The sequence below is a fragment of the Balaenoptera borealis genome, assembly GCF_965194805.1.
Source record: "Balaenoptera borealis genome assembly, chromosome: 15".
NCBI classification, from domain to species: domain Eukaryota; kingdom Metazoa; phylum Chordata; class Mammalia; order Artiodactyla; family Balaenopteridae; genus Balaenoptera; species Balaenoptera borealis.
The window spans coordinates 67,515,046-67,542,334 of NC_138871.1; the positions used below are offsets into that span (position 1 = coordinate 67,515,046).

Here is a 27,289-nt window from a genome sequence, read left to right on the forward strand (position 1 = left end):
AGCTTTAGTCACATTCACATGGAGACAGCAATGTAAACTTTCTCCTGCACACATAGTGGGGAAGAGGAAGGGCTGAAAGAACAAAAAATAAAAATAAAAAGCTGGACAAAAGGGTTAGACAAGGTTATAAGAGCAAGTGGTGAGGCCAGACTTGAATAAAGTAAGGAAAGAATGTTGGGGGAAAGGTGATTAAGAAAGAAGAAAAAAGACCCCAAGCAAAATTAAATTCAATATCTATTAAATGTCCATCAATGAAAAATAGAGGAAAAGCAGAAAGAAGGTAAAGGGTGAGGAAGCAACAATGGTCAAGTCCAAGGAGTTTAAAAAAAAAAAAGACAAGTTACACTCATGTCCATGGAGGCCCTCATTTCAGAATATTTATCTACAATGCTTGTTTCTATTAAAACTGAACTTCTGGTAAAACAGAAAAGGCGTATTTAATGTGGTGAACCAACTAGTTGGGATGAAAACTGATTCCCAAACCAAAGGAACATAAGAATATATAAGGTCAGTATTTTAATTTAAAACAGACTAAGTCTCCTGTTTTCAATGACGGGCTGTTACAGCACTTGCGACATTCCTGAATTTAGCAGAGTGACATCAGACCTAGGTTTACAGAACTATTCAAACAGCAAGGTCTTAAATACCTGAGAGATCTGTGAATATAAAGATGATCTTAATATTCCTAATGCTCTGGTGTTAAAAACACTTCCCACCAGACCTTGATATACAAGTGGATAAATCATATGAAATTAAATCGGTCTGTACTTGGGGAGCTATCTTAATCAGAAAGAGATTTAATGAAAAGCCTTAGCATAGATGAATCCTCTAATTATTACAGGCTAATATTTGTCCACAAAGAAGAATTTGTTTCAGAATTAGAGACCAGGGGAAGCCAGAAACACCAATTCAGTAATGGAATGCCTAATTAAATGATAATGGAATCCTAATTATAATATATTGCTTTCCCCTACACATGATTTATTTACCACAACTGCTTTTCTCTTGGTTCATTAAGGAAAACAGTAAAATGCAATTACTGAAAATACAAAGGGAAAGAAAAAATAGGTAAATTAAAACTTTTTTTTAAACATGGAGAGATTCGGATGTAACAAAAAGTTTAATGATCGGGGGGGGGGGGGGGAAGTCCTGCTGCAGAAGATACGACTGTGTTCAATTAGTACATCTAGAAACTGGATGTCTGTCCTACATCCTTTAAGTCAGTCATTGTCCTTATGTGCTTACAATTCAGTTAAGACATACATCCATCAAATCAAAGGTACTGATGAAAAGTCTAATAAGTGCTCAGTAAATCATGGCTATGATGACGATTGCAGATCCTGTGCTAGCTGCAGCTACTATGGAAGACTCAAAGACATGGAAATACAAGATATAATCATGTGAAAAGTAATAACAAGGGAAATTAATAAAAGTTAATACAAAATTTTAAAGAGAAGTGAAGTGAGTGTAATGGAAAATGAGTACTATGAGTTCAGAGAAGGACAAGATCACTGTGGGGTGAAATGCCTAAACAGTTCTGAAAGCAAGAAGAATATTCCGGTTTAACATATGCATGAACCAGTTCCTTGAAATTTAGAAGAAACAGCATTTTCAATATGGAAAATACATTCTAAAAGAATCAAGTAGTTACAGAAAAACAAACATCAGATGCCTCAAAAAAAAAAAAAAAAGACTAATGCAATAGAGAATAGAGTTCAAAGCCATTCTCATGGATATATGGGAACTTAATGTACAACAAAGATGACATCACAAATCAACGAGGCAATGACAGGTTGCTTAATACATAGTGCTGGAGAAAAATAAAACTGCGTCCTCAACAACAACACATTTAAAGGAGGACTTGAGAGCTTTCCTGGTGGCGCAGTGGTTAAGAATCTGCCTGCCAATGCAGGGGACACGGGTTCGAGCCCTGGTCCGGGAAGATCCCACATGCCACGGAGCAACTAAGCCCATGCACCACAACTACTGACCCTGCGCTCTAGAGCCCGTGAGCCACAACTACTGAAGCCCCTGTGCCTAGAGCCCATGCTCCGCAACAAGAGAAGCCACCGCAATGAGAAGCCCGCGCACCACAACAAAGGGTAGCCCCCGCTCGCCGCAACTAAAGAAAAGCCCGCACGCAGCAACGAAGACCCAACACAGCCAAAAATAAATAAAATAAATAAATAAATAAAGGAGGACTTGAGATGACAAAAACTTAAATGTAAGAGGTAGTTATATATTTAACATAAGAAAATGGAGACTATTTTTCTGATCAAGTGGCAAGAAAGGTTTTATTAAAAATAAACTTCAAGAGCATAAATTATAAGGCAAAACATTTTTAATGATTTTGATTACATTAAGTGTTTCTGTTCAGTGAATATGTAATAGAATAAGAACATATTTGCAATATTTAAAACTGAACAAAGGATTAATATCTATAACACAAAAAGAACTAGTACAAATCAATAAGTCACTATAGTAATCTCAATAGAAAAACAAGATATAAACATAGAAAAGGAAATGCAGAAACCTAATTGGCACATGAAAATCCTCTGTAATCAGACAAATGCAAACAAAACACCAATAAGGTACTACTTTACACATATCTGACTGGCAGAAAGTAGAAAGCTGGATAATACCAAATGCTGGTAGGAGTGAGAGGGTACAGGTACCCTCAAGCATTGCCAGAGTGAGTTTAGAGGGGAGTAACCATTTTGGAGAGCAATGTGGATCTAGTCAAATTAAGGCTACCTAATCCTCTGCCTCAGCAATTCATACTCTTGGACATGTATCACATGGGTACAAAAGAGAGCATAACAGCAGTGCTTTTGTGATGGTGAGTTAGAGGCTACCTTGGATGTCTGTCTTTGGGAGCCTCAATAACTGAGATGTGGAAGGGACACACCATGGAGAAGACAGTAGTCAGAAGCCAAGGATTAGATACACGTTTAACAGCACGATGAGAAACTTTAATTATAATGGAGTAATCACAATTCAGGCATACAAAAATGGAATCAGGCAGCCACTGAGGATTTGGTCTCAGACATGCCTCTGCACCACTGAGAACTTGAACTTTCTTTGAACTGTACAAGACCCAAGGATACCACCAATCACATTCAGAACAACACCTGCCAGCTGCACCACTATGGTCTCAAGGTCTCTCCCTGTAACTATGCAACCATTTTGGATCCCAACCAATCCTTACTTAACAAGCATCCTTACTTCTTGCCAGCTCCAATTATAATTCTTGATAAACAACTCATGTAACTGTAACCTTGCGGTTTTTGCCTTTATAAACCTCCCCCATTTTGTAGTCTGGCAGAACACAATTCAAATGCTTCTTGAATCTGTAGCTCCTGGGCTGCAGTCCTAATAAACCCCACATAAACACCTTCTTATTTCAATCAAGTCCCCTTTTCTAAAATTTTGGTTAACAAACATGAATGTATTTTAAAAGCAAAATGCTAAGTGAAAAAGCAATAAACAATAAGATATTAAACAGTCTAATTTGTGTAAACTTAAAAATGCAGGAATACAAAACACACCAAAAATTTTATAGGAACAATAGAAGCAAAAGTATACACATTAAATGTATCAGAATACCTATGGAAGAAGGAAGGAATGGGAGTAGGGTACAGGGAAAAGTAGAATAAATAAAAACAAAAGAGAAGCTTTGCTCAAGACCAACAACAATGTCCTATAAACCAAGGAGTATGATTAACTCAATCCTCTGAACCCCAGGTCTGCATTAAGTAATAAGTGCTTTTAAGTAATTAATGGACAGTAGAAAACACAAATTAGGCCCTTTAAAATAATACACACCCCCCCAATTAAAGAATCTAAATTAGCTACCATATCTACTCAAATAATAGCACATTTAGAAGGGAAGAGCTAACAGCATTTTTGAAGCAGGATTTAAAGCTCAATCCCCACTGCCATGGAACACTATAATTTTAATACACATCATGGGATGGCGGAGGGGAGGGGATGGTTTGTTTTGGCCAGTAAACCCTATTCTAAACTGGAGTACTACAAATTCTGAGGATGAGATTATTTAGATCTCTGGTTTTTATGTGCAACATTTTCGTTTTGGGTTGTGAGTCGACTGAAACCTGTCAAAATATTTTAAAATTTAGAAACAGCTTTGCTATGACTGCTCAGCTCAGCTCCCCTTTAATTGTCACATCTGAATCTAAAACAGATCTTTACTTGAGCTATCTTCATCTGCAAAGGATTTATATGAGGATCTATTCTCTTTATTTTTTTTAAATTTTACTTTGAGTAATTTTAGGTTTATAAAAAAATGTTGCAAAGTACTAAAATGACTTCCAGTAAACTTCACCCACCCTCCCCAAATGTTAGTATCTTATACAACTATAGTACAATTAAACAAAACCAGGAGATCAACATTGATACTTTACTATTAGCTAATCTATTGATCAAATTTTACCCGAACTTTGCCAGTTTTTTCACTATTGCCCTTTTTTTGGTTCAGGATCCAATCCAGGAACCAATGTTGACAAGTATTTTCTGGCAGGTCTCTCAATTTGGTTTGTCTGATGTTTCCTCATGATTTAATCCAAGTTATGCATTTTGGCATGAATACTTCAGAAGCGATGATGCTCCCTTCTCAGTGAAGCCTATCAACATCCATTGTCTTTTTAATACAAAGTGATGCAACGTGGATGGACAACATTCACTTCCAATGTACACATCACCGTGGTTTGTTACCATCACTAGATGATAACATCTCATAACATTCAAAGCTTATGTTTTATTTTCTCCCAGTCATCTGAACTCTGGGATCTGATGATAATGTATACATTGTCTGCCTTCTCTAAATTCCACAGCTCTTTCTATGAACTTCTCTTATAGCACTTACCATTCTTCTAGTTTAAACTGTTTTTGTCAAAATCATATTTCTCGGATTAGATTATATACTCAAGGGCAGGCTGCATGTCTTTCCCTCTTTGTATTCTCCACATTGCTTTGGATCTACTATTCATACAGATACCTGTTAGAAAAATGATTCCTCTGTATTATGAAACCTAAGAAAAAAAAGAAAGAAACTAAATGCAAACAGTAGGCTATGTACTTCCTCATACTACTTTATTTGATACTCACAATAACCCCATGAAGTGGGTATTGAGACCCAGGTTAAGTAATTTGTACACGGTTACAAAGCCAGTAAGGGACAAGGTGATGGTTTTAACCTAGGTCAATCTGATTCTAAAGCCCTGGGGTTAGGGTCAAGAATTTAATATAGGGAGGCAGTTCAGGATTTCTCATTTTCAGTTTGGTAAACTGAAGATCAGAGAGATTAAATAATTTTTCAAAGAGGCTTAGAGTTTGGCTGAATAAAAGGACTAAGCTTAGAGTTTGGCTGAATAAAAGGACTAAATTTAGAAGCTAGGTTTCCTGCCTCCTAGCTTTAGTTAGTTCTTTCCATTTCATAAAAGGAATGGAGCGCAGGCCCCCAAATTGTACTTTGGTATTCTCAATAAGCACATTTTTAAAAGTTAAGATCTAGAAGAATATAATTGGTCTTTACATTATCTTTTTAAAAGTCTCTCAAAAAGTTGGTTGGCAGCAAAAGCCTTTTAGACAACTTAAATATCTTAATTTTATTACACTGCAAATATAACTGAAATTCTTTCCATTTCTGAAACACATTACAAACAAAACATCAATTAATCAACATTTACCCACAGCGGAAGAAAACACACTGTTCTAATTGAGAAAGTGGCCGATGGAAAAGGACTGGGCTATGGTATATTTTCTTGCCTGTGTTTCTGAAATGGAAAAGTTTTCCATTACTCTTCTAGGTATGATTATGAATACCTAATTCTATTCGAAAGAATTAGGGGCTCATATGTGAACTTTAAAATGGTTCCTTCATTGACCTGTAATAAAGTGAGACATGGTATGGTCTATCACATTCCCAGGGTAAACTAGGTTATCTTTTTAATGTTTTTTTAAAAAAATTTTTTATTTTTGGCTGCGTTGGGTCTTTGTTGGTGTGTGTGGGCTTTCTCTAGTTGCTGCGAGTGGGGACTACTCTTCGTTGTGGTGTGTGGGCTTCTCATTGCGGTGGCTTCTCTTGCTGCGGAGCACGGGCTCTAGGCACGCGGGCTTCAGTAGTTGCAGCACGCGGGCTCAGTAGTTGTAGCTCACGGCTCTAGAGCGCAGGCTCAGTAGTTGTGGCACATGGGCTTAGCTGCTCCGCGGCATGTGGGATCTTCCAGGACCAGGGCTCGAACCCGTGTCTCCTGCATTGGCAGGCGGATTCTTAACCACTGCACCACCAGGGAAGCCCCTAGGTTATCTTTTATTCCAGTGAATGTACATTGCTTGGAGTAAATTTGCTACTTAATATGAATAAACCTTGTTTTAGTAAAGTATCTCTTACATCCAGCCTGGCAGAGAAAACTAAAGGTTTATAAGTGAGTAGGATGACCATATAAATGAATATTCTCTTGTGCTTCATTCATCTCTGTCTATAGTTTTATCTCTATGGTGCTGCTACTACCCATCATTCTCATGAAAATCCATCAGTGACTCCTGGGGCAATATTTCCTTTTCTCTCTAAAGAAACAGAAATACTCTATACCTGGCTCACCTGGAGTTACAGTATGACTTTGGGTCTCTCTGACTTGACTGTCTTCAAATCTCTCTGTAGATTTGGCCTCCACCTTTCTTAACCATAGGTATATATACAAAAATATTGCCCACACCGAGGAAGTTAGGAAAGGCAACTTGATAGCAAAATACATTCAGTAAGACTCACTCAGAGACACTAGCTTGCACATTTAAAATAAAGGCTAAACTTATATTCTGGTATCTTTCAGTCTAGAAAAAAAGCTCAGTCATTCTAAGGCTGACTTAGTATGTTTTTCTCATGTACTGCTGTGGATGCAGCTAATTAGAGATCACTTAACTCTGTGTGTGTATGTGGTATCCTGCCCCAAGTTCCAAGGTCAAAGTCGGTTTCAATGTCAAACTAAGCTGTTCCTGCTCTGGGGCGGGGGGGGGTGGGGGGGTGTGCGGGGGTGGTCCCTGAAAAATCATTCTTGATCTTACTAGTGTCTAGAATGGCTTAAAAGTAGTCATAGAATCAGCTCTAGACCCCTGTGAATACCTACATAAGCATTAATTCTTGAGACTTCCAAAAACTGACCTTAGGAATTCATCACTGAATCATATGGAAGCAGAAAGCTTTTAATCTTGTAGTTCTTATAATTTTTTTTTTTTTAACTCACCAACTCAGTCAGAAATTTTACTAGATTGTACAGGTTCCTCAAGAGTAATGTCTGAGTATTAACAATGTCTTTGTATGTCATATAGCACTTAGTTCGATGCTGTCTCATTATAGACATTCAATAAATATCTGCTGAGTGAGTGATAACTATCATAGCTGGCTTAATAAAAATGTCTTAGCCTTGTTAACAATCATTTTCATTCAAGTATCAATAAGAGATTTTAAATAATACCTTAAAACAGTGAGTTTAAACTTATGTGGCTTTAAACTTATGACATATATCTCAGTCACCTGGGACAATTAGTGATGATGGTATCAAGACTGGACAGAAAATTGGGTGCTTGCTTTTCTCACTGGATCTGAATTATAAGCCCAGTTGTATCTGATCCTCAGTCATGTAGCCGAGAAAAGAGTTGCATGAGCTACTTATCCAAGAAACACAAAGTGGAATGCCACTTGCTAAACTATTTTTAAAAGTCACTAAGGCAGGTCTATTTATAGCCCATAAGCAGCCAATAGCCCTGGGGTGATGACTTGTGCTACCTTTTCTTTTTTTTTTTTTTGAGTTTTATTTTATTTAGAGCTACCTTTTATCTTATGAAGCTTGAGAATAGAGTAATTTCAGGACTGTCTGGGAATTACGTTCATTTCAATAAAAACTTCAAGTGATTTGGAAACTCTTGATCAAATTAACCCCCCATCCTCCATGCCTAAAGATGAGTAACATAAATCTCTGCACGGTGGCCATAGTGGAAGTTGAAGGTACATGACTGAGGGAGAACTATAATTTCACTGGGTCATTATTAATGGGAAAAGACTCTTACGGGTATGCTTGGCCTAAGAAGTACTTAACTCTATTCAATGGGCCTAGTACAAGATAAATTTTGGGCATTCATCAAAAGGGAGAGATGAACTATTCTTTTATTTTCTACATTAAATCCTTGTGGGCCATCTCCCAGAATACTTCTGGCTTGATGAATATATAAAAATGGTGGCAGTGATGAACAGAAATGGAGAAGCTGAGAAGAAAGTAAGTAGTTTGGTATTAGAAATATTATATTTGGGGTGACAGAGACAGATCTAGATAAAGTGTCTCTACTTACTGGAGATCCAGATAGGTTAGACCTCAGGAGACAGGTTAGTCAGAAGCATAAATTTGAGAATCATTACCAAAACAGATGATAGTGGTAGTCACAGCATGGAGGTATATTCTAAGGGAGAGACTATAATGAGAAAAGAGCTGACAGCAGAGGGCAGAACTTTGGGGAATGGTCTTTCCATTGGAGATCAGAAAAGGAAAGGAAGCCTGCAAGGGAGACCTAAAGGAGAAAATAGTTATGAGGAAAATCAGCAAGATGTAAAGGTACTGGCACATGTGTGTAAGGAAGAGTCCGAGATACCCACAAGGGTCTAGGCCCTACAGCATTGTCATCTGCATTTGTGTAGTGCAGTCATTCTGATTACTGGTTTGGGGCACTGACTGCGAGGGGGGCCTTAGTTTTTGTCAGTGCAGCAGCAGCCTCTTGGTTATCTCTTGATTAATGTTCCCTTGTGGGAAATCAGTCAGAACTCAAGATTTTGAGGAGTAAAAATGTGAACTTGGTATTTAGATTGGCACTTTCAAAACATAAAAGATAACTGCGAAGACTTCATATGACAAAAGATTTTGCTCATCCATTTTTCTACCTGGCACTATCTAGATTCAATCTGACTGTTCACCAAAACTGCTACTGAATCTTTCTTTAAAGGTGGAGATTCAGAGCCATAGGGGGAAAAAAGGGATGTATATTTCACTCCAAGAAGTGGAATTTATGTCACTGATGAGGAAACTAGGTTTCAGAATTATTTAAAAATGAATTTTGCTAGGCTGAAATTGCCTTAAATATCTAAATATCTTAGATATTTAAACACTTTTTTAAACATGAAAGCAATTCCTAAGAATAGCAATACACAGAGAAATCTGGAGAAATAAATATACTAAAATGCGACATGCAAATTGATCTGCTTTAGAATAAATCTGCATATAGTGTCCTGCAGTGGTACATTTTACAAAGAGAATTAAAGCCATGAAATTAACATTTTAATGAAGCAGACAGACTATTGACTTCAAGACTACTTACTGATTGCAGCTTCCAGGTGGCCTAATGAGATGAAAATGAAGTTTATACCTTCAGCTAGTCTAGGCTAGGGCTGTTTGGAGATGGATTGAATTTAAATTAGAAAATACTGCTGTGTGCAAACATGTTTAAGCTAGCAAGTCGTCTTTGCAAACCTTGGCACCACAAATGCTTAATTTAAAATACTTATGGCCTCCCCCACCCTCACCCCTCACACACACGGTCTAGTCTAATTTTTTTCTAAGCACTGTCCTAAAACCAGTGGGAAGTGACTGTACTTTGGAAAACATTAAAACAGCTTTATCAGAATGATTCCTCTTAATCGTCTTACAGGGCCATGAAATGTAAGAATGAAAGGGGTGCATGGACACCGAGTGGGCCTTCCCACCTCTGGGTGAACCTTTCAAGCACAGGGACACCTTGCGGCAGCCTTTTTCATTGTAGGCAGCTCTAATTTGTAGAAATGCTCTCATTATGTGAGGAAATTTGAGACTGAAATTGATTCCCTGGGGACTTCTACTCCTCAGTTTTAGTTCTGTCTCCTAAAAACAAACAGTATGATACTATTGAGTCAGGAGATAGGTAGGCCCCCCCCAGGATGAACAGCTGGAGTTCATTCCCTGTGGACCAATACTCCAAGATGAAAATAGCTGGACAATTGAGAGAGGAGGCTGGGCCCTGCCCACATAAGAGACCACATATTTCTCATTCTCAAAGTCAAGGAGACCTTGCCGACTAGAAAGCTCCATGGAGGTCATAAGGGGAGTGATGTCAAGGCTACCCATAGGCCTCTTCGCTGGAATCCATCTTGGCTGAGAGATGCATGGACACACATGGGAGGATCCTGAAATATACCAAATACAGACCCAGAACCAGGTAAATCAAAATGACTGGCCAAAGGAAACCCGGAAGAAATGCCCCATATAAGCGATTGAAACTACCACGAGGGCACTACTCTCTCTCAGAGTCTGCCCATGTGTCTATCCACACATACTGTACTCTTTTTCCTCCTAATAAACACTTTACATGTTTCACTACTTTCCATCTTTGTGGGAATTCTTTTCTGCAAAGCCGAAGGGCCAGGGCCTTGTCACTGGCCACTGGTCCCTGGTGGTCTAGCGGCTAGGATTCAGCGCTCGCACTGCCCCGGCCTGACTCCAGTCTCTGGCCAGGAACTGAAACCCTGCTTCAAGCCGCTGCAGGCCAAGGCCACCTGAGATCACTATTAGCTTTTGTGAGTAACAATTCTTTGAATATTTAGAGCAAGGGTTGGCCAGCTACGGGCCAATTCCACTTCTGTTTGTGCAGCCTGTGAGCTAAGAACGTTTTTTTCCCGTTTTTAAATGGCTGGGGAAAAAATCGAAAGAACATGTTTTATGACACGTGAAAGTCATCAAATTCAAATTTCAGTGTCCATAAATAAAGTTTTAGTGGAACACAGACCCTTATTCACTTGCACCACAACAGCAGAGATAAGTAGCTGCAAAAGAAACTGTATTGTAGGCCTGCACAGCCTACAATGTTTACTATCTGGCCCTCTCCAGAAAAGTTTGCCAAATCTTCTCTAAGCTAAGAAGTCACAGTTCTAAAGAACAGAGGAAAGATTTCCAGACTACTGAATGCATTCCTGTCTCCTTGTCCCTTGTGGGGTTGCTGAGGCCTGGGAAGGAGGATCTGAAGGGTCGCAGGGTTGTAGCCCGGAAACGGCACACACCTCTTCAGCTCTATCTGGGCCAGAGCTGTTCCTATGGTCCTGACTAGTTGGAAGGGTGCTTGGACACATATGGAGTGAGAGAAGAACCATACTGATGAGCATTAGTAATGACCGTGGCTTCTAGTCAATATAAAAAGCAATCACCTGCCCAGTTCCTCCCTAACCTGTAATGCCACTCCCCAGAGATAATCATTTCTAACATTTTAAGCTGTTTATTCTCATGTTTACCTCCATATAGCTATGTAAAATGCCTACGCTGACATTTCCTAAGTTTTTTTATACTTTTCCTGTTATCTATCAACTTCCTACTATGAAAAATGAGGATTTTTGTAGCATTTCTTGTAGCATTTCTCCCCATTCCTCCCTTCCTCCATGGCCCTAATACAGTTATATCATAATATTGATAAGGTCAATATTTAGTGCTTACTTTAAAAAACAAGGCAGATATTCATAATGTAGTTGTATAGTAACTATTACATTTTTTTCCTGTGCTACTAATCATTTTCCCTGGAGTTAATAACGGCCTTATTTTTCCCTTTGCTTAATTTTCTAGAGACCTGTCACTAGTTCAACCCCAAACTTAGCCAGAAGTACAAATCTCCTTCCAGTACATTCACACGCACCAGACAATCTATCAGTTTCATCCTCTTGGGGACGTTCTTCGTGGAACCCTCCATGCTTCTGCTCTGATCAGGACTGTAGTCTTCAAGGTCTGTTGTGCAGCTACCATCCTGGATCTTCCTTCACCATTATCCTGGAGATTCCCTTCCTAGGCTGTTTTCCTTGTTTCCTGAATCTTCTATCTTTATCTTTTTTTGGTTTACTTCTTTATTTTGTTAGAATTCATCCTCCCTTAACACCCTAAGAAAGGTACATGAGAGGTAAACTTTGAGATCTTAAATTTTTGACGACACCTATTCTGTCCTCACACTTGATGGAGAATTCAGCTATATTCAGAATTCTTAGTTGGAAACCATTTTCCTCCAAAAAATTAAAGGACTTTCTCTATTTTTTCTACCAATGTTCCTCTGGGCAATTGTAATGCCATTCTAATTTTTGATCTTTTGAATGTTACTTCCCTTCTTTCGAAGCTTTTAGGATCTTTGTTTTGTTGCTGGTATTATGAAATTTAATAATGATTATGATTTGTGGTAGGTGTTTTCCTTTCATTATCTTGCGTACTCACTGGGCTCTCTCAAAATCTAGACATTCATCTTTCTGGAAAAATCTGGGATCACTTCTTGAATAATTTCTTTGATGATTTACTCCCTGTACCAAAGACTACAACTTTCAGGAAATAGTTTTTTGCGTGTTTACTCTGTGTCAGATACTATTTCTTACGTATTTTGTTTCTTATATAATTTGCATTATATGTTAGTGCTAAGCTTCTTACATACATTTTATTTCACGGAAGCAGCACATTGTGTTAGGTAAAGCTTTATTACCCTCATTTACTAATAAAATGTTAAATAAATCACCAAGGTCACAAAGCTAGGAAGACATGGAATTACAATTCTAGCTCAATTCCTTCCTCATTGAAATGTTCTAAGTTATTATGTTTTACTGTCTCGGAAGGAAAGTTGTACAGTCTCCATTTCTAGAGATCTCATCTTTCTCTAAATTTAAATGTGATCAATCTAAAGACAAGTGATGGGAAACAAGGGCTGAGTTCATGTGATTGAAAGAGCACCATTCAAGGATCAATGTGCCCACAAAGCCTCCCAAGTAGATGGCCATGGTGCTTAAACTTTCCGCCATTAGAATCACTCCTGTATTTCAGACCATTAAAACAAAAGCTCTCTGTTACTGAATGTGCATAATACATAGAAAGGAAGAAAAAGAAAGGCATTTGGGAGAAACAACTGATTAGATTAACAGTTTGTGAAAAGCTCTTAAATGAGACACAGAACTAATGATTTTGGACAAGTCCAGAGTTTAGAACAACCCCCTAATGCTTGTGTGTCCAGGTAGAAGCCTAAGACGGTCGAAGATGAGCAGGATCTGAGTCCAGGATGAGGAGTACGGAAAGGGTAGAGGTGACCTCTAACACAAGCCTCACCTCTTTAACCATTTTACTACAGGCTGGCTTCATGAATTAAAGAGAGCCTTGAGAAGTTATCTCTTGGGGTTCAAATACTGGACCTGGTTGTCTAGTGCAGAAGGAATGAACTATACACTCTTCTGAGGGGCATTTTCCAAGCTGCTGGTAAGATCCAGTAAGATCCACGGTAGCAGAAAGTGTTTGTGGTTTTAAAAGCTCAGTAATCTACTCTGCTGTACTGTTAACATAGCTGCAAGGATAATCTCTCTCATACACACTTATCAGCCCATTATTTCCTGGTAAAAACCCTATGGGTTTTCTATTTGTCTACTTGATTAAATCTAACTACTGCAGCCTAGCACTGGAAAGCCTTTTGAGAAGGAAACTGGGTGGATACCAACCAACCGGTACCCCGACCTAACGAGCTGCCCCATCTGCCCCATCACTATATTCGTCCTAATAGCCCAATGTTGGAGTTGGCCCCAAGTCTGTCTTGTTCCCAAATTTATGCTATTCCTTTCTTCTGCATTTTTGAATTTTTATTTATATGATACACCAACTGAATTATACTATTTATAAAGAACTTAAATGCAACATTTATTTCACTTCGTTGGTATGTCTCTGGCACTGCACCGGAAAAAAAAAAAAAAACAAACAGAAACCTTGCCAAATAACTTAAATGCTTCTATTAAAATGTATTATTTTCTGCATGTGCTAACCTTGGAATATGAAGCTTGCAGTACTGACCATGATAAATGGGTTTGTGCTAAACTAGTCATATTCATGTGAATACTGAAAAGTATTTGTTGGTGGGAAGTTAACTGGCCCACATGGGATTAAACCCACAATCTTGGTCTTATTGGTCTTTAACCAAAAGAAATAATATACTGAAGTAAAGTTAGTGTTCTGCTTTGGTTGTTTTACCACTTCAATAATTATCTTCACTCACAGAGGAACTTTAGTGTTGAAAAATTGCCCAGAAATACTACAACAGTTCTTGGCATGTAGTAAAAATATTTGGAAAGTGACAGCATACCATATTCAAACTTAGAATCCCAAAATTCAGGCTCTTTTCTGGAAAACTATGCAGACCTATTATTTGAAACCATTGGTATAAATATCACCTTGATATAAATAAACCTTTCTAACATTATTTTTAAATGTACCTTATTAAGGTCGACAAAAGCTGAGAGTAGCTGAGTCTTGATGGATGGGTAAGAACGGCATTGCAAACAAGGGCAAATGTTCCAGTTGAGAATGAGCACAATGTGTTCAGGAGGCACTGAGAATTCAAGTTTAGCAGAATGAAGATAAGGTGGAGGTATCAGTGTAGCTCGAGTTAGAGCTGGCACATAACTGTACTCAATACAATAGTGATTGGAATGAATGATGAAAACTTAAGAAAACTTCTGGGTCTACTATAAGAATCAGGAAGAGAGTGGGCCTAAGAAAAAGACAAGGAATGGGAAACCAGACAAGAAGGAAGAAGGTCAGGAGAGCTTGCTGTACACCAGTAATAATATGTTACAGGAAAGTTACCTAGAAGAAAATAGGTAAAAGATGGGAGGAATTCAGTACTAAGAAATGGGTGTATACAGACAACAAAATGAAAACTGATTCTCTTTAAGTTTCAGGGAATAAAAGATACATAATAAACCTCTTATTCACAAAAATGGTATGATTAAAACTGATCTCTAAAGAACTTAGAAGGAAAAAAGGTCAAAGACAAATCAATAAACTCTATAGGCAATCATTTCTGAAAACTAGCATTAATCAAGGGGATAGCCTTTAGGTTCATGATTTATGGGGGGAGTATATATGTATAAAATGCTCATTTTATGCTTCATTAAAATATTTGAGGATTATATAACAAGATTCCAGTATAGCATAAACTTTGTAGATATCTTTAAAAATGTCCAATAATTTGTTTCATCGTTTTTTCCTAGAGAAGTATTATGTACTGTTTCATTTCAATTAAAATATAATTCCTGAGACAAGAGTAGAAAGATGGGAGATCACAATTTTATACACTGTGCAAAGAAATGAGACCTTCCCACATGATGGTTAGTCCAACAGAAAAAACTGGCCACTTTGGTGTAAACACCTGGGAACTCTGGTTTTGAAAATATGTGGCTAGGCCCCCCCACATATTATGAAAGGAATCTTAGTAAATGAGGCTAAATGAAACAGCAGTACAACTCGATGCAAACTCGTTACTTGAAAACGAGTAAGCCAAAAAAGGAATTCATAAAAGAGCTCTAGTCAGGGATTATCTAACAATCAATTATCTAACAGATTATCTGAGAGATACATGATCAAATGGAGTAAAAATGTTTAGGGTAGAGTCTAGATGGTGGCTATATGAGTGTTCACTGTTAACTTCTTTGAACTGTGCGCTATGTTTTAAATTTTTCATAAAGAAATGTTGGATAAAAACCAACTAGGTGAATCTGCAGGACTATGTGAATTCAGAGAAAAACATATTCTGGCATGAACAAGTTTCTGAAACTTTTGATTATTTTTCCTTAATTTAATTTTTATTAGAATAACATATACACATAGATTAAAAAATCAAATAGCACAATAAGGCTTATAATGAAAAATAGCAGGCCACTACCATATCCCTAAGTTTCCAGGTCCTAAAAACATAAGTGTGAAACTACAAAAACTTTATTAAAATATAAAACCTATATTACATTTCTTATGTAAGTTTTTTAAAGAAATGAATGTGTGTGGGGAATAAAACGAATTGCAGAGTCATGGAATGACAATTTTAGAATTTTACACGTTCTGACGAAACTCATAGAAAGCTGTCTTCTACAATGTCACAAAAATCTCTTCTGCGTAACAGGAGAGGGAGTGAAGACATCACAGTGAAACAGGGAGCCCAACATAGCAGCAGTTTCTTAGTGGTGCTGCTTATACCTTAGGCAAGAGAAAGAGGAGAAAGCTCAGCTAAGAAACCAAAACAATTTAATCACTGAGACCTGAAAATGTATGTCATTTTCCAACCCATTGATTAAAAGCCCAACCTGACTGAAATATCACATGAAAGGACTGGATTATATTTCCTTGAAATTTGTTTCAGGGAAAACTTTCTGTTATTCTCCAACTAGATAGATGCTAGGATCAATCCCAGGTAAAATATACGGACAATATGCCATTTTGCCAGACTTTTTAAATTTTTCATGTGGAGTTTGCACACATACCAAGATTTAAGTAGTATGTTCAAATTCTTGATTAGCTGGCTAGGGATACTCTTTTTTAAAGGTGACGGTGAATTCTAATTAAATCATCCTGACAGTAATTAAAATGAACAATTTGCCAAGTACAGGAACAGTATTTTCTTGAATATGACTTTCTTTGGAAAGACAAAATATAATCAATATTTTACTGAAGTTTCAGTATAATATTCTCTTAATATTTTTTAACTTTAAGACTTACTCATTTCATTTTGCCTTAAGTAATTTAGATAACTGGAAATAGCACTGGATTTCTTGGACTGTTAACTTACACGAACTGAAAGAGTTAAAGAAGATAGAAAGGTGAATGAAGAGATGAGGGGCAGGCAGGCAGACTGATATGCAATTAAATAACACTAATGAAAGTTCAGGAGATACAAAGTCCAACTTTGTCATATAAAACAAACTTCATTTTAGTATAAATGTAAAACATGCCTTAGTTTTCCAGTAACAAATATGGTTGATCAGGAAAAACTTCTTGTAGACTTAAAACGTTATCCTAAAATATTTAATTTTGCTGTATAGAATCACAGAAAGGTCATGGTCAAAATCAGCATAAGTAGTAAATGTAATTATTTTTCCTAATGGAGTCTTAGACTTGGCTCATTATTTAGTTTCATCTCACAGAAAGTGGATTTTCAAGTTTTGAGAACAATTTTTGAATAATAGTTTTGAGATACATCTATCTACTAAAATCCTTGATAAAATTAACCACCAGCGAATGCTTTGTCATAAATAATGAACATTAGTTTTGAAGGGATATATGGAATTTATGATCATATGCCAGAATATACTATCTATTGGATTTGATTTTAAAGTCCTTCAACTAAGCCTTATTCTATAGCCAGCCATTCAACATTGAGGGTAGGGAATTCAAGAGCTCTTTAATTTGGGTTAACTGGGAAGATCTATTTTCCAGTTCAGATTGCTTCAAGAATGGCATTTTTGTTGCCTCAAGTATATTTTGTGAAAGGAAACTGCTAGTAACAGGTTGGCAAATAATAGTTCCTATTGGACATACCTTAATAAACAGGTGACTCTTTTGTTATCATTTGTAATCAGTCCAGTAACTGAATGGATATAAACGGATGCTACTAAAATATATGAAATGGATTAAACAATCCCCCAGCAGTTTCATTCACACAGTTCTCTGCTTGGCAACCCCCCCCCCTTCCTTATACATGAAATAATGATATATTTCAGTCCTGCTCTATAAACAATATAATTCATTCTGAATTGAGAAAGTCACATTAATAGGGCTTCACTATACATGAATATAACTACTAAGCTAGGAAAATATGTTTTCTTGTCAATCAAGTTGATTATTTAATATTCCTTTCTTTTAATGCATGTTGGAAAATGAGAAAGGGATTGGAGAGGGAAGAGTACAAAGTATCCATTCATCCACTGTTATGGAGGGCTTGGTAGGTGCTAAGCCCTGTGCTCAGAGCTGGGATCACAAAGATGAGCCGTAACTCTCATGACATTAACAGTCTGGTAGGAGAGATAGGCATGTAAATAAACAAATTACAATGCTACCAATTTGAGAATGTACAAGATACAGGTACATTCAAAGGAAGGAATGAATATGGTGGAAGGGGTGTGGTGGGGAAATTTCTAAGAAGAGCAACAGCCAAGCCCCATTTTCAAGGTGTATAGGTATTCACCCCTAGACTACATGGGGGTATTTAAAACAAAGAGAAAGACAAAAAAAGATGAAATGGTGTAGTGTGTTATTAATTTTTCACATGTTTGTTCCCTTAATGGCCTGTGGGCTTTAGATTATTAGGGAAGACAGGTCTATGTTTTTTATTAACTATTGTAGTTTCAGGGTCTGGTTATAGGAAGTGCTCAATAAAACTTTTGTAGGATTATTTCCTCTGTTAACATAACATTCCAAATATAATACATGAATATAAAACACTTGTTTTTTCACATCTGTATACATCGATAACCTAAATTTAGAAGTTAAATAAATATATTATTTTACTTAATGCAATAAAAATAGTTCCAAAAGGACTTTCATGTTTTGACCTTAAAGGATGCAACATAAATAGTCTACTTCTTAATTCAATGCTAAACTCAAAGCTCAGGTGCTGCAATCTGTACCTGAACGGCTAATTAGTAGTAATTATGATGTGTTTATGGAACACGTAAGTGTGGCCCAGGTACTGAGCTAAATTCTTTACACAGATTATGTCATTTGTTGCTGACAATAATCCTAAAAGGCGGGTATCCTCATTTTACAAATGTGATGAGGATGGTTTAGCAGGTTGATCATCACACTCTAGTTTGGAAAGTAACATTTTTTTCTTCTATAGTTGTAATACACACAATTTTAGTTATACAAACTGTTTTTACAATGCCCTAATCTGTGAAAGTAGCACCCTTTTATCTGCTGATTGACAAATGCAAACTGCATATCAGCTACCCAAATTTACCTCTAAGTTAAAGGACTGAAAAGAAGAGAACATTTTAGAACACTAAACTTGTATCATCACAGCATGCTTTGATGTTACAAATCATACAGTGTATTTCATTAGTGATATCTGGAAAAGTAATGGCTGGCACATTAGTTAGCCTTAGTTAGGCACATCCTTGCTGGTTTATAGGCACTTACCGTTTTTTCTTGTTTTAATATGATATTTGGCAACCTTGAACTTGTTTTATTTGTGTAAAAATACATTGACCTGGCCCTTTTGCATGCTCAAGTATCTGAGTTTTCTATGTATATTTAACATTCCCATGTTACTACCTGCTGCTAGGTAATTAGTTCCCGAAAACTCTGAGTTTCAAGCAGTGAAACATAAAATGATCTGTTTTAATGTCAAGTTTCCATTCCAAATTTGTAATTTGCCTATTAATTTCCCTCTGCTGTGTAGGAGCCATGCCTCATCACTCCCAGAATATATATTAGACCCACCATCACATTAAGAGTGGCTAATAAATAGATTTATTGCTTCTTGGTAGGGCAAATCAAATCTTATTCTTTCTAATGCATTCTTCACTTCTTTTTAGGAATCAAGTGATTTCCTTGCCACCTATAAAACTGTTTCAGCTAATGGATAGCTAAGCAACTACCTTTTTTCCTATCTAAAAAGCAATCTCTCAAAAGCCCGAGTTAGAGTATTATAAGATCAGTGGTAGAAGCTTAAAGTGCATAGCCAACAAAAACTATTTTAAGTGATGTTTTAAGCCACATCTTCTTCACCCACAAATATTCTAGAATTACTAGGAGTTTGGATGAAGGCCCTTCTTAAGCAGAAGGATCCAGAATTCTTATAGACAAATCAGGTTCCAAGAATCTTCTCTAGATACTCTAGGAATAGAATGACTATATGAGTGAAATCAAATACACCAGAAGGGCAGAGCTGAAGGCAGATGTCCTTGAACTCTCACCATGAGGAAACAATTATCATCCCTGTTTCAAAACAAACAATTCAATAAAATAAAACTGAAAATGCCATATAGAAGGCAGAAAAACTTAAGACTGAATCACCTCTTGGATGCTGGAATTTATTACAAGGGATCCTTTTCAAATGCTGGACAAACAGCCAGAAAGCATCCTTGCCTGTTGCTAAATATTCGTCAAAGACAAAAAGCTTGTACAATCAACAGCAGACCCAAAGGGAACTACAAAACCAGTGGGTGGAAGTTCATCCCTTTATAGTAGGATACACTGACATGCTTTGAATAACAAAGATAAAATAGCTTTTATTTATAGTTTATCTATCTACGGGTATACAAATCTGTGGTTTGTTTTGTTGCTTTCATTTCTAGTGTAATACATAAACTTAATTCACTCTAATAATACTAGTGCTTAAAGAACAGACATCCAATTTCAATAGTTTTATAATTTGGGAATTAGGTGAACAGGAGAAAAATATAATCTTATTCAGCTGTATGTCTTAATTTAAATCTTTAGTAGCTGGCAATACACTATCCCCTTTCTCTACTTTTTTCTCCTCAACATGGCACCCCCCTCACAGTGAATCTCCAGGCTTATGATAAACACACATTCCAGTGCCACCCCTTCCTCAATTCATTCAATTAAAAATAAATAAAAGCAAGGTCAGCATCCAGCTCTGTTGCAAAGAACTCTTAACGTGATATCCTAGAAGACCTCTTGTTATTGTGTTGCATACACCGACTGTAAACCCCAGAGACATGACAACATTTTGTTCTCAATAAAACTAAATGTGGATTTTGTAGACATAATGTTTTTGAAGTGTTCTGAAGCTCACTGTTATGAAAGGGCTATGGCAGTAGGAAGTTCCAAGTGAACCTAACTGAGATTTAATATCTGATGAACTGGAAAGCAGGCCAATTTGCCAAACAACCAATTTGCAGAATTTACAAAATGTACTGTTTACCAAAATCTTGTTTAACTATCAAGTTTGTAGCAATTCAGATTGGAAAGGAAAAAAACATTTTAATAACTTTTGAAGACTTCTGCAGTTCTGATTGGCTTTCATTCGGTATTTTATTAATTTGCTACAGCTGGACAAAATTGAGGGGGAAGGGGCAGAGACTGAAAGGTAAGGGGAAAGTCTGAAGCCTGCGAATCCCGGAGCTCTGGCTCCCAACAGCTGTACCAGCAACTCCGTATGACTTTGCATCCGCTTTCCTGCCCCCTCCCCACCTCTATGTGCGTGAATGGTAGGGCAGAGTAAAGAGACCCTCTTAGGAGGTTGTCTGGGGCCCAGACACAGGAGCAGAAACTGGTAAAAAGGAGGGCAGAAGAGGAGGGCAAGGTGCTTTTCCCCAAGGACTGAGTCCCAGGGAAAGAGAAGATTCTGATTAAAAGTTCAAGGAACTCCTTCCTAGAGGGACTTCTGTCAGGATGAGAGAATACAGGGCTGCCTGGACCTTGGGGAGTTGGCAACTTGGGGAGACATGCGGCCATGCCCTAGGCAGCGACACAGTGTCTCACGCCCGGGGACTGCAGGGAGAACTTCTACCAGAAGGTCAGAGCCCATGAGACAGCAGGACTTGGAAATTTTTGGTGGACCCTTGGAGAGAGATGATGAGGTGCAGCAGCCATGCTGGAGGGGCTCCAAGATGGGACTTTCTGATATTAACCCAAACTCATCTGCATCTTTAGGCCAGGAAGACTTGGGGACATCTGGAATTATCTTTTAAACATTGTTCTTGAATGAAAATCAAGTGGAGCAACTTGATTTAATTCAAATCAAGAGTCAAACTAAACTATCGTCTAAAGGGAGAACTGTTCAAAAAAAATAAACTTTGCCGTAAACAGCTGAGTTCTTCATACTATAGATATTGTTAGGAAAGGGAGGAGATTATAAACTTCAAGTTTTAACTCACACCATTTAGTTTCCATTTTCTCTTATATTATTTGTCATCCTACTCTCTGAAAAATTAAATTAGATAACAAGCCTATTTTTATACAAATAAAAACCTTATATTCTTACAAGAGGACATTTCAGGCTTCAGAACTTCAAAAGATAACTTAATGCATCAGATGAACTGTATCTTTGAATCTTAGAATTTTAAATTCAGTACAGCCAGTTTCTATTTCAAGTTTCCCTAATGGGTTTTCTATTTCTGAGAAATTTTATAATAACAAATACAGTTACTAAAAATAATCTCTTTGAAATTTCAGTAACCGCATGAGAAAGATGTTGCATTCTGTAGTCTCAACGTTATTTTTTTTTAAAGCACTACCATGTTTAAATAACCACAAATTGCCAAGAAGTTTTATAAAGAACTGAAGATTCCTGAAATCTCAGAAAATCATCAGCTTCTTAGAATTGAGGGAGATCTCAGAAGTCTTCTAGTTCTATCTAGTTTATCCTGGCCCCCAATTCTCCCTAAACTACCCTCAAGGCAGGGGATGTTTCTAGAAGAAGGAAATGTCCATCAGGGTCAAGTGTTGGTGATGGGGCAAAAAGGGACAAGATCTGGGTTTTACGACACAGGGGAGACTGTTCCGGTTCAGTGGGACATGGGGGTGGGAGACGGACTGCGGAGCTCATGAAGCCATTAGGGGTGAGGCTGTAGTGACAGCGTCCACAGCTCTTCTAAGAAGCTTGCATCTGAAGGGAAGAAAGAGGTAGCAGGAAAGCTGGCCTAGGGGTGGGGATTGAAAAGTGTTGTGCAATTGTGCAGTTTTTTCCTTTTTCTTTTTAAAGACTGAAGACATCTGAATGACATTAAATGCTGAAGACAGGAACCATTAGTAAGGTCAAGTTTAAAGCTATGGTAAAGAAAGGGGACAGAGTTTGAATTGAAGTTTCCTGAGGGGGCAGAAGGGTAAGGGATACATTGTGGAGATGGAAAAAAATGAAATAGAATTTTAGACAGGAGGATGAGCTCTTTCATTACAACAGGAAGCAATGAGTATAGACTCAGCTAATCTGTAGGTCTGAGGGAAGAAAGAGAAGGGAGTTCTGGTTTGATGGTGTCTGATTTCTTTGCGAAAGAAATGGGGGCAGGAGGATGGGCGCTGGAGTGTTGAGGATGGGCAGGGGAGGCTTAAAATTGCTACTGTAGAGAACAGGAAAACTGGCCAGGGAAATACAGAAAAACAGCCAGCACTGAGGGTTCTTTGGAGACCCGCAACTATACTGGGTTGGAGAGTGTCCATCCCCACCGCCGCCCACCACCCCACAAATCCATGTCCACTGGAACCTCAGAATGTAATCTTATTTGGAAATCGGGTCTCTGCAAATGTAATTAGTTAAACTGTGATAAGGCTGTACTGGATTAGGCCGGGAGCTAAATCCAAAATGAGTGGATCCTTGTAAGAAGAAGAGAGACCCAGGGAAGAAGGCCACGTGAAGATAGAGGCAGAGATTGGAGTTATGTTGCCACAAGCCAAGGAATGCCAAGGATTGTTGGCAACCACTAGAAGCCAGAAGAGTCAAGAAAGGATTCTTCCCTAGAGACTTCAGAGGGAGCGTGGCTGCTGACACATTGATTTCAGGCTTCTAACTTCCAGACCATAAGAGAGTAAGTTTCTATTGTTTTAAGCCAACCTAGTTTGTGGTAATTTGTTACAGCAGCCCTAGAAAACTAATACAGCAAAGAATTTATTTTGGCAGTAATCTGAATGGTTTGGGAGATTTTCTCCAGCGGAGCTCAAAGCCAGTGCAGGTACAGCAAAGGCAGTCAGCTGGCGAGACCCAGGATTGCACCTCTACCAGGAGTGGGCACTAGGGCTAAGGTGCTGAGGATACTGGCAAGAATATGGTTTAAAGGATGGGCCACAGAGTATAACTGGGACTGGAGAAAAGAGTGCAGGCAGGTGAATGATTATGAATAGGGAAAAAGAATAAAGGCATTTAGGGAAGAGAGATCTTCACGAGAGTAAAGAACAGCTACAGGGGGAATAACTTACCAACAGCTGTAATATGAGACTGTCATCAGAGAATGAGATGTTTAAATTTCATGTGTAACAGGCAGAGCAAATCCAGAAGACAAAATTCAAAGTATAAAGCAGCATGGATAATGGGGAGATCAAGAAACTGAGCTAAATGTGTCATCATATACATGAAATTACCTACGAGGATGGCTTGACCAGGGATGGAGTGGAAAGCTAAGCCAGGTGCTAAGTCTCCTCTCTCCACTGAAATGAAGGCTGAGGCAGAGAATGGAGAGATGGTTTGATTGATAGCTGAGAGGAGTAAAAGTTGCTGTATTTAGACACAAAAGGCTCAAAAAAGAATCCCAAAAGAATTTTTTTGAACTCCAAGGGACATTAAGTCAGAGGTGAATTAAGAACATCATAAGGTAGTAAGATGTGACAGTGAATTGCTTTCACTTGAGAGGGCAACAGGAAAGTACCCACCCCACTGATGATTGAGATAATTTTTCTTATTTAGCTCATATTTCTCTTACAGAGATTGTAACTTGGGTGTTACAAAGTCACTCTGATATCTAACACTTTACCTTTATTTATGTCATTTAAGGAAGCCTACAGTTTTTAAAATACAGTGATGTTGGTTCCTTATCAGGACAGCGATTGGTTCTTCCTTTCCCATGGGCATCAAAAAACGTTGTTCGAAAGAAAGATCACTGATACTTCATGATGTGCTTGAGAAGCAAAGGACATCAATGAAGACACAAGACCTTAATATCAGGCTCTAGAATAGCTTAGCCAGTTCTTATGGATTCTAATCATTACAGAGGTCTAGTAACCTTAAAGCAGAAAAAAGTCAGACTAATTGCCATCACTGAAAGATTTTTTTTTCCTTAGGCTGCATCATCAACTATGACCAATAATTAACTAGACAATTACAAGGAGAAATCCAGAGAACCTTCTAGAATACTGTCAGAGTGTGGCCATATGCCATCAATCTCTACACTATGCAAAGCAGTGATCTTCTTTAACCTTCTTGAAGACTGTGGCATCTGCACCTACAAAACATATGATATCTTGAATGGATTCATTAAAGTCACCAAGAAGCCCTCTTAAAAAAAGCCATTCTAGATATGGATCAGCTAACCAGTATAATTAACAACAAAAACAACAACTGAAACAACAAAGCTGTTTTTGGTTATATGTACTGAGGGCTGGAAAAAAGGGGGAGGCAAGAGCAGGGTAGGCAACAGGCTAACAGTATAAAAAAGTGAGGTTCATGTATGCAACTGCAACACAAACTGGGGCATCTTTTTTTAAATTGAAGTATAGTTGATTCACAGTGTTACATTAGTTTCAGGTGTACAATATAGTGATTTGATATCTTTATAGACTTATTCCATTTAAAATTATTATAAAATTTTGGCTATATTCCCAGTGTTGTACAATATATTCTTACATCTTATTTATTTTACACCTAAGTTACACCTCTTAATCACCTTCCCCTATCTTCCCCTACCCCTACCACTAGTTACCCACAGATAACCACTAGTTTGTTCCCTGCATCTGAGTCTGTTTGTATTTTGTTATATTCATTCGTTTTATTTTTTAGATTCCACATATAAGTGAAAACACAGTATTTGTCTTTCTTTGTCTAACTTATTTCACTAAGCATAATATCCTCCAGACCCACCCATGTTGTTGTAAATGGCAAAATTTCTTTCTTTTTAAATCGAAGTATAGTTGATTTACAATGTTGTGTTAATTACTGCTGTACAGCAAAGTGATTCGGTTATACATATATATGCATTCCTTATATATTCTTTTCCGTTATGGTTTATCATAGGATATTGAATATAGTTTCCTGTGCTATACAGCAGGACCTTGTTGTTTATCCATTCTGTATATAAAAGCTTACGTCTGCTAACCCCAACCTCCCACTCCATCCTTCCCCCAACCCCCTCCCCCTTGGCAACCACAAGTCTGTCCTCTATGTCCATGATTCTGTTTCTGTTTCATAGATAGGTTCATTTGTGTCATGTTTTAGATTCCACATGTAAGTCATATTATATGGTAGTCATCTTTCTCTTTCCGACTTCACTTCACTTAGTATGATAATCTCTAGTTGCATCCATGTTGCTGCAAATGGCATTATTTCATTCTTCTTATGGCTGAGTAGTATTCCATGGTGTATATGTACCACATCCTCTTTATCCATTCATCTGTTGATGGACATTCAGGTTGTTTCCATGTCTTGGCTACTGTGAATAGTACTGCTATGAACATAGGGGTGCACATATCTTTTTGAATTATAGATATACAAATAGCAAAGTTTCATTCTTTTTTATGGCTGAGGAGTATTCCATTGTGTGTGTGTGAGTGTGTGTGTGCCACATCTTTATCCATTCATCTGCTGATGGATACTTAGGTTGCTTCCATATCTGGCTAAAACTGAGTTGTCTTAATACAAGTACAGTTAAATGGCTACAGAAAGTTAGGGAAGGGAGAGACTATTTCTAGCTGATAGAATCAGGAAGCTTCATGGATGAGATGGCCACAACTAGTAGTGATCCTTTTTCTCTCATCTTCTTGCCCATTTCAAATATCTCTATGTAATAATTTCAGCAGGGAAAAAAACAAAACAAAAACAAAGTTAAAATCCTGAGTGATTATCCAAAGAAAACACCAGGTATGATATGTACACCAATACCTAGGAGCCTGAAAAATCCAATGAGTGGAAATTTAACATTATAGGCAGAAACTGGCACAGAAATGATGGCAGTTTTTGGCAAGATTTCCTTTCCTCTTTCCTCTGCATTATATTCACTTCACTTGATAATACACTGGCCTACTCTGGACAATGTCCCCAGACAGACCTAGAATTTGAGGGTTTTATCTTTCTGACCACTCTTCCCCAAGGTGAGAGTGTGACATTTTAGCAGTATCTTGTGAGATACTGTGCTGGGGTTGAGGTGGGAAAACCTGGATATAAATGGATGGACCAGTATCACTGAAATAAGGAAAAAATTCAAGTATGTACTCTCTGGGCCTTGGGTAGGGGCAATGGCAATCAGGTAGGGAATGCTGCTACTGCTGTGGTGATGCAGAAGACTACTTTTTACTGCACTTCCATGAAACAATGAAGCCTATGATCTTGGAGTTTATAAAAATGGAATTTGAATTGTGATTGCTATTTGTACCTCTATATCCATATGGCAAAGGAGGCAATTAGAAGCATCTGAGAAACTTCTGGTGTAGCTCCTCAAATGAATAATACCACGAAGTGGGTACTTTGTGATACCCGCCCACAAAGGAGCTAATTTAAGTACAAAATAAAATGAACTGGTTCATAGTGAGGTCCATCCACCACTCTTATATAATTTGGTGGATTTACTTCATTCATTAATTTATTCATTCACTTTTACTGAACAACACAGGAGCACTGCCCTAGGCAGAGAGAGAAAGAGAAACAGAGACACTGACAAACTCATGATTCTTGCCCCAAAGGAACCTACAACCTAGGAAAGAAGATAAAATATATTTGCAAATTACACAATTCTTAAGAGTGGTTCAGCTGTTGTAGAAGACTG

The 27,289-nt window shown here is 37.7% G+C and overlaps 1 protein-coding gene across 8 annotated transcripts in view; it reads right to left on the reverse strand.

Moving 5' to 3' along the window:
* LCLAT1 (lysocardiolipin acyltransferase 1) overlaps nucleotides 1-27,289 on the reverse strand; it is a 296,655-nt gene that overhangs the window by 37,723 nt on the left and 231,643 nt on the right. For 5 of the 8 annotated variants that reach the window (XM_082356799.1, XM_082356800.1, XM_082356801.1 and 2 more), the window contains one exon: nucleotides 10,106-10,222. The exons of 2 other annotated variants lie outside the window; for them this stretch is intronic. In XM_082356799.1, coding sequence (XP_082212925.1) covers nucleotides 10,106-10,222 — 117 coding nt within the window. Of the gene's footprint in view, nucleotides 1-7,805; nucleotides 10,223-27,289 lie in introns of those variants that run through there. One more of the 8 variants, XM_082356804.1, reaches the window with a different exon arrangement.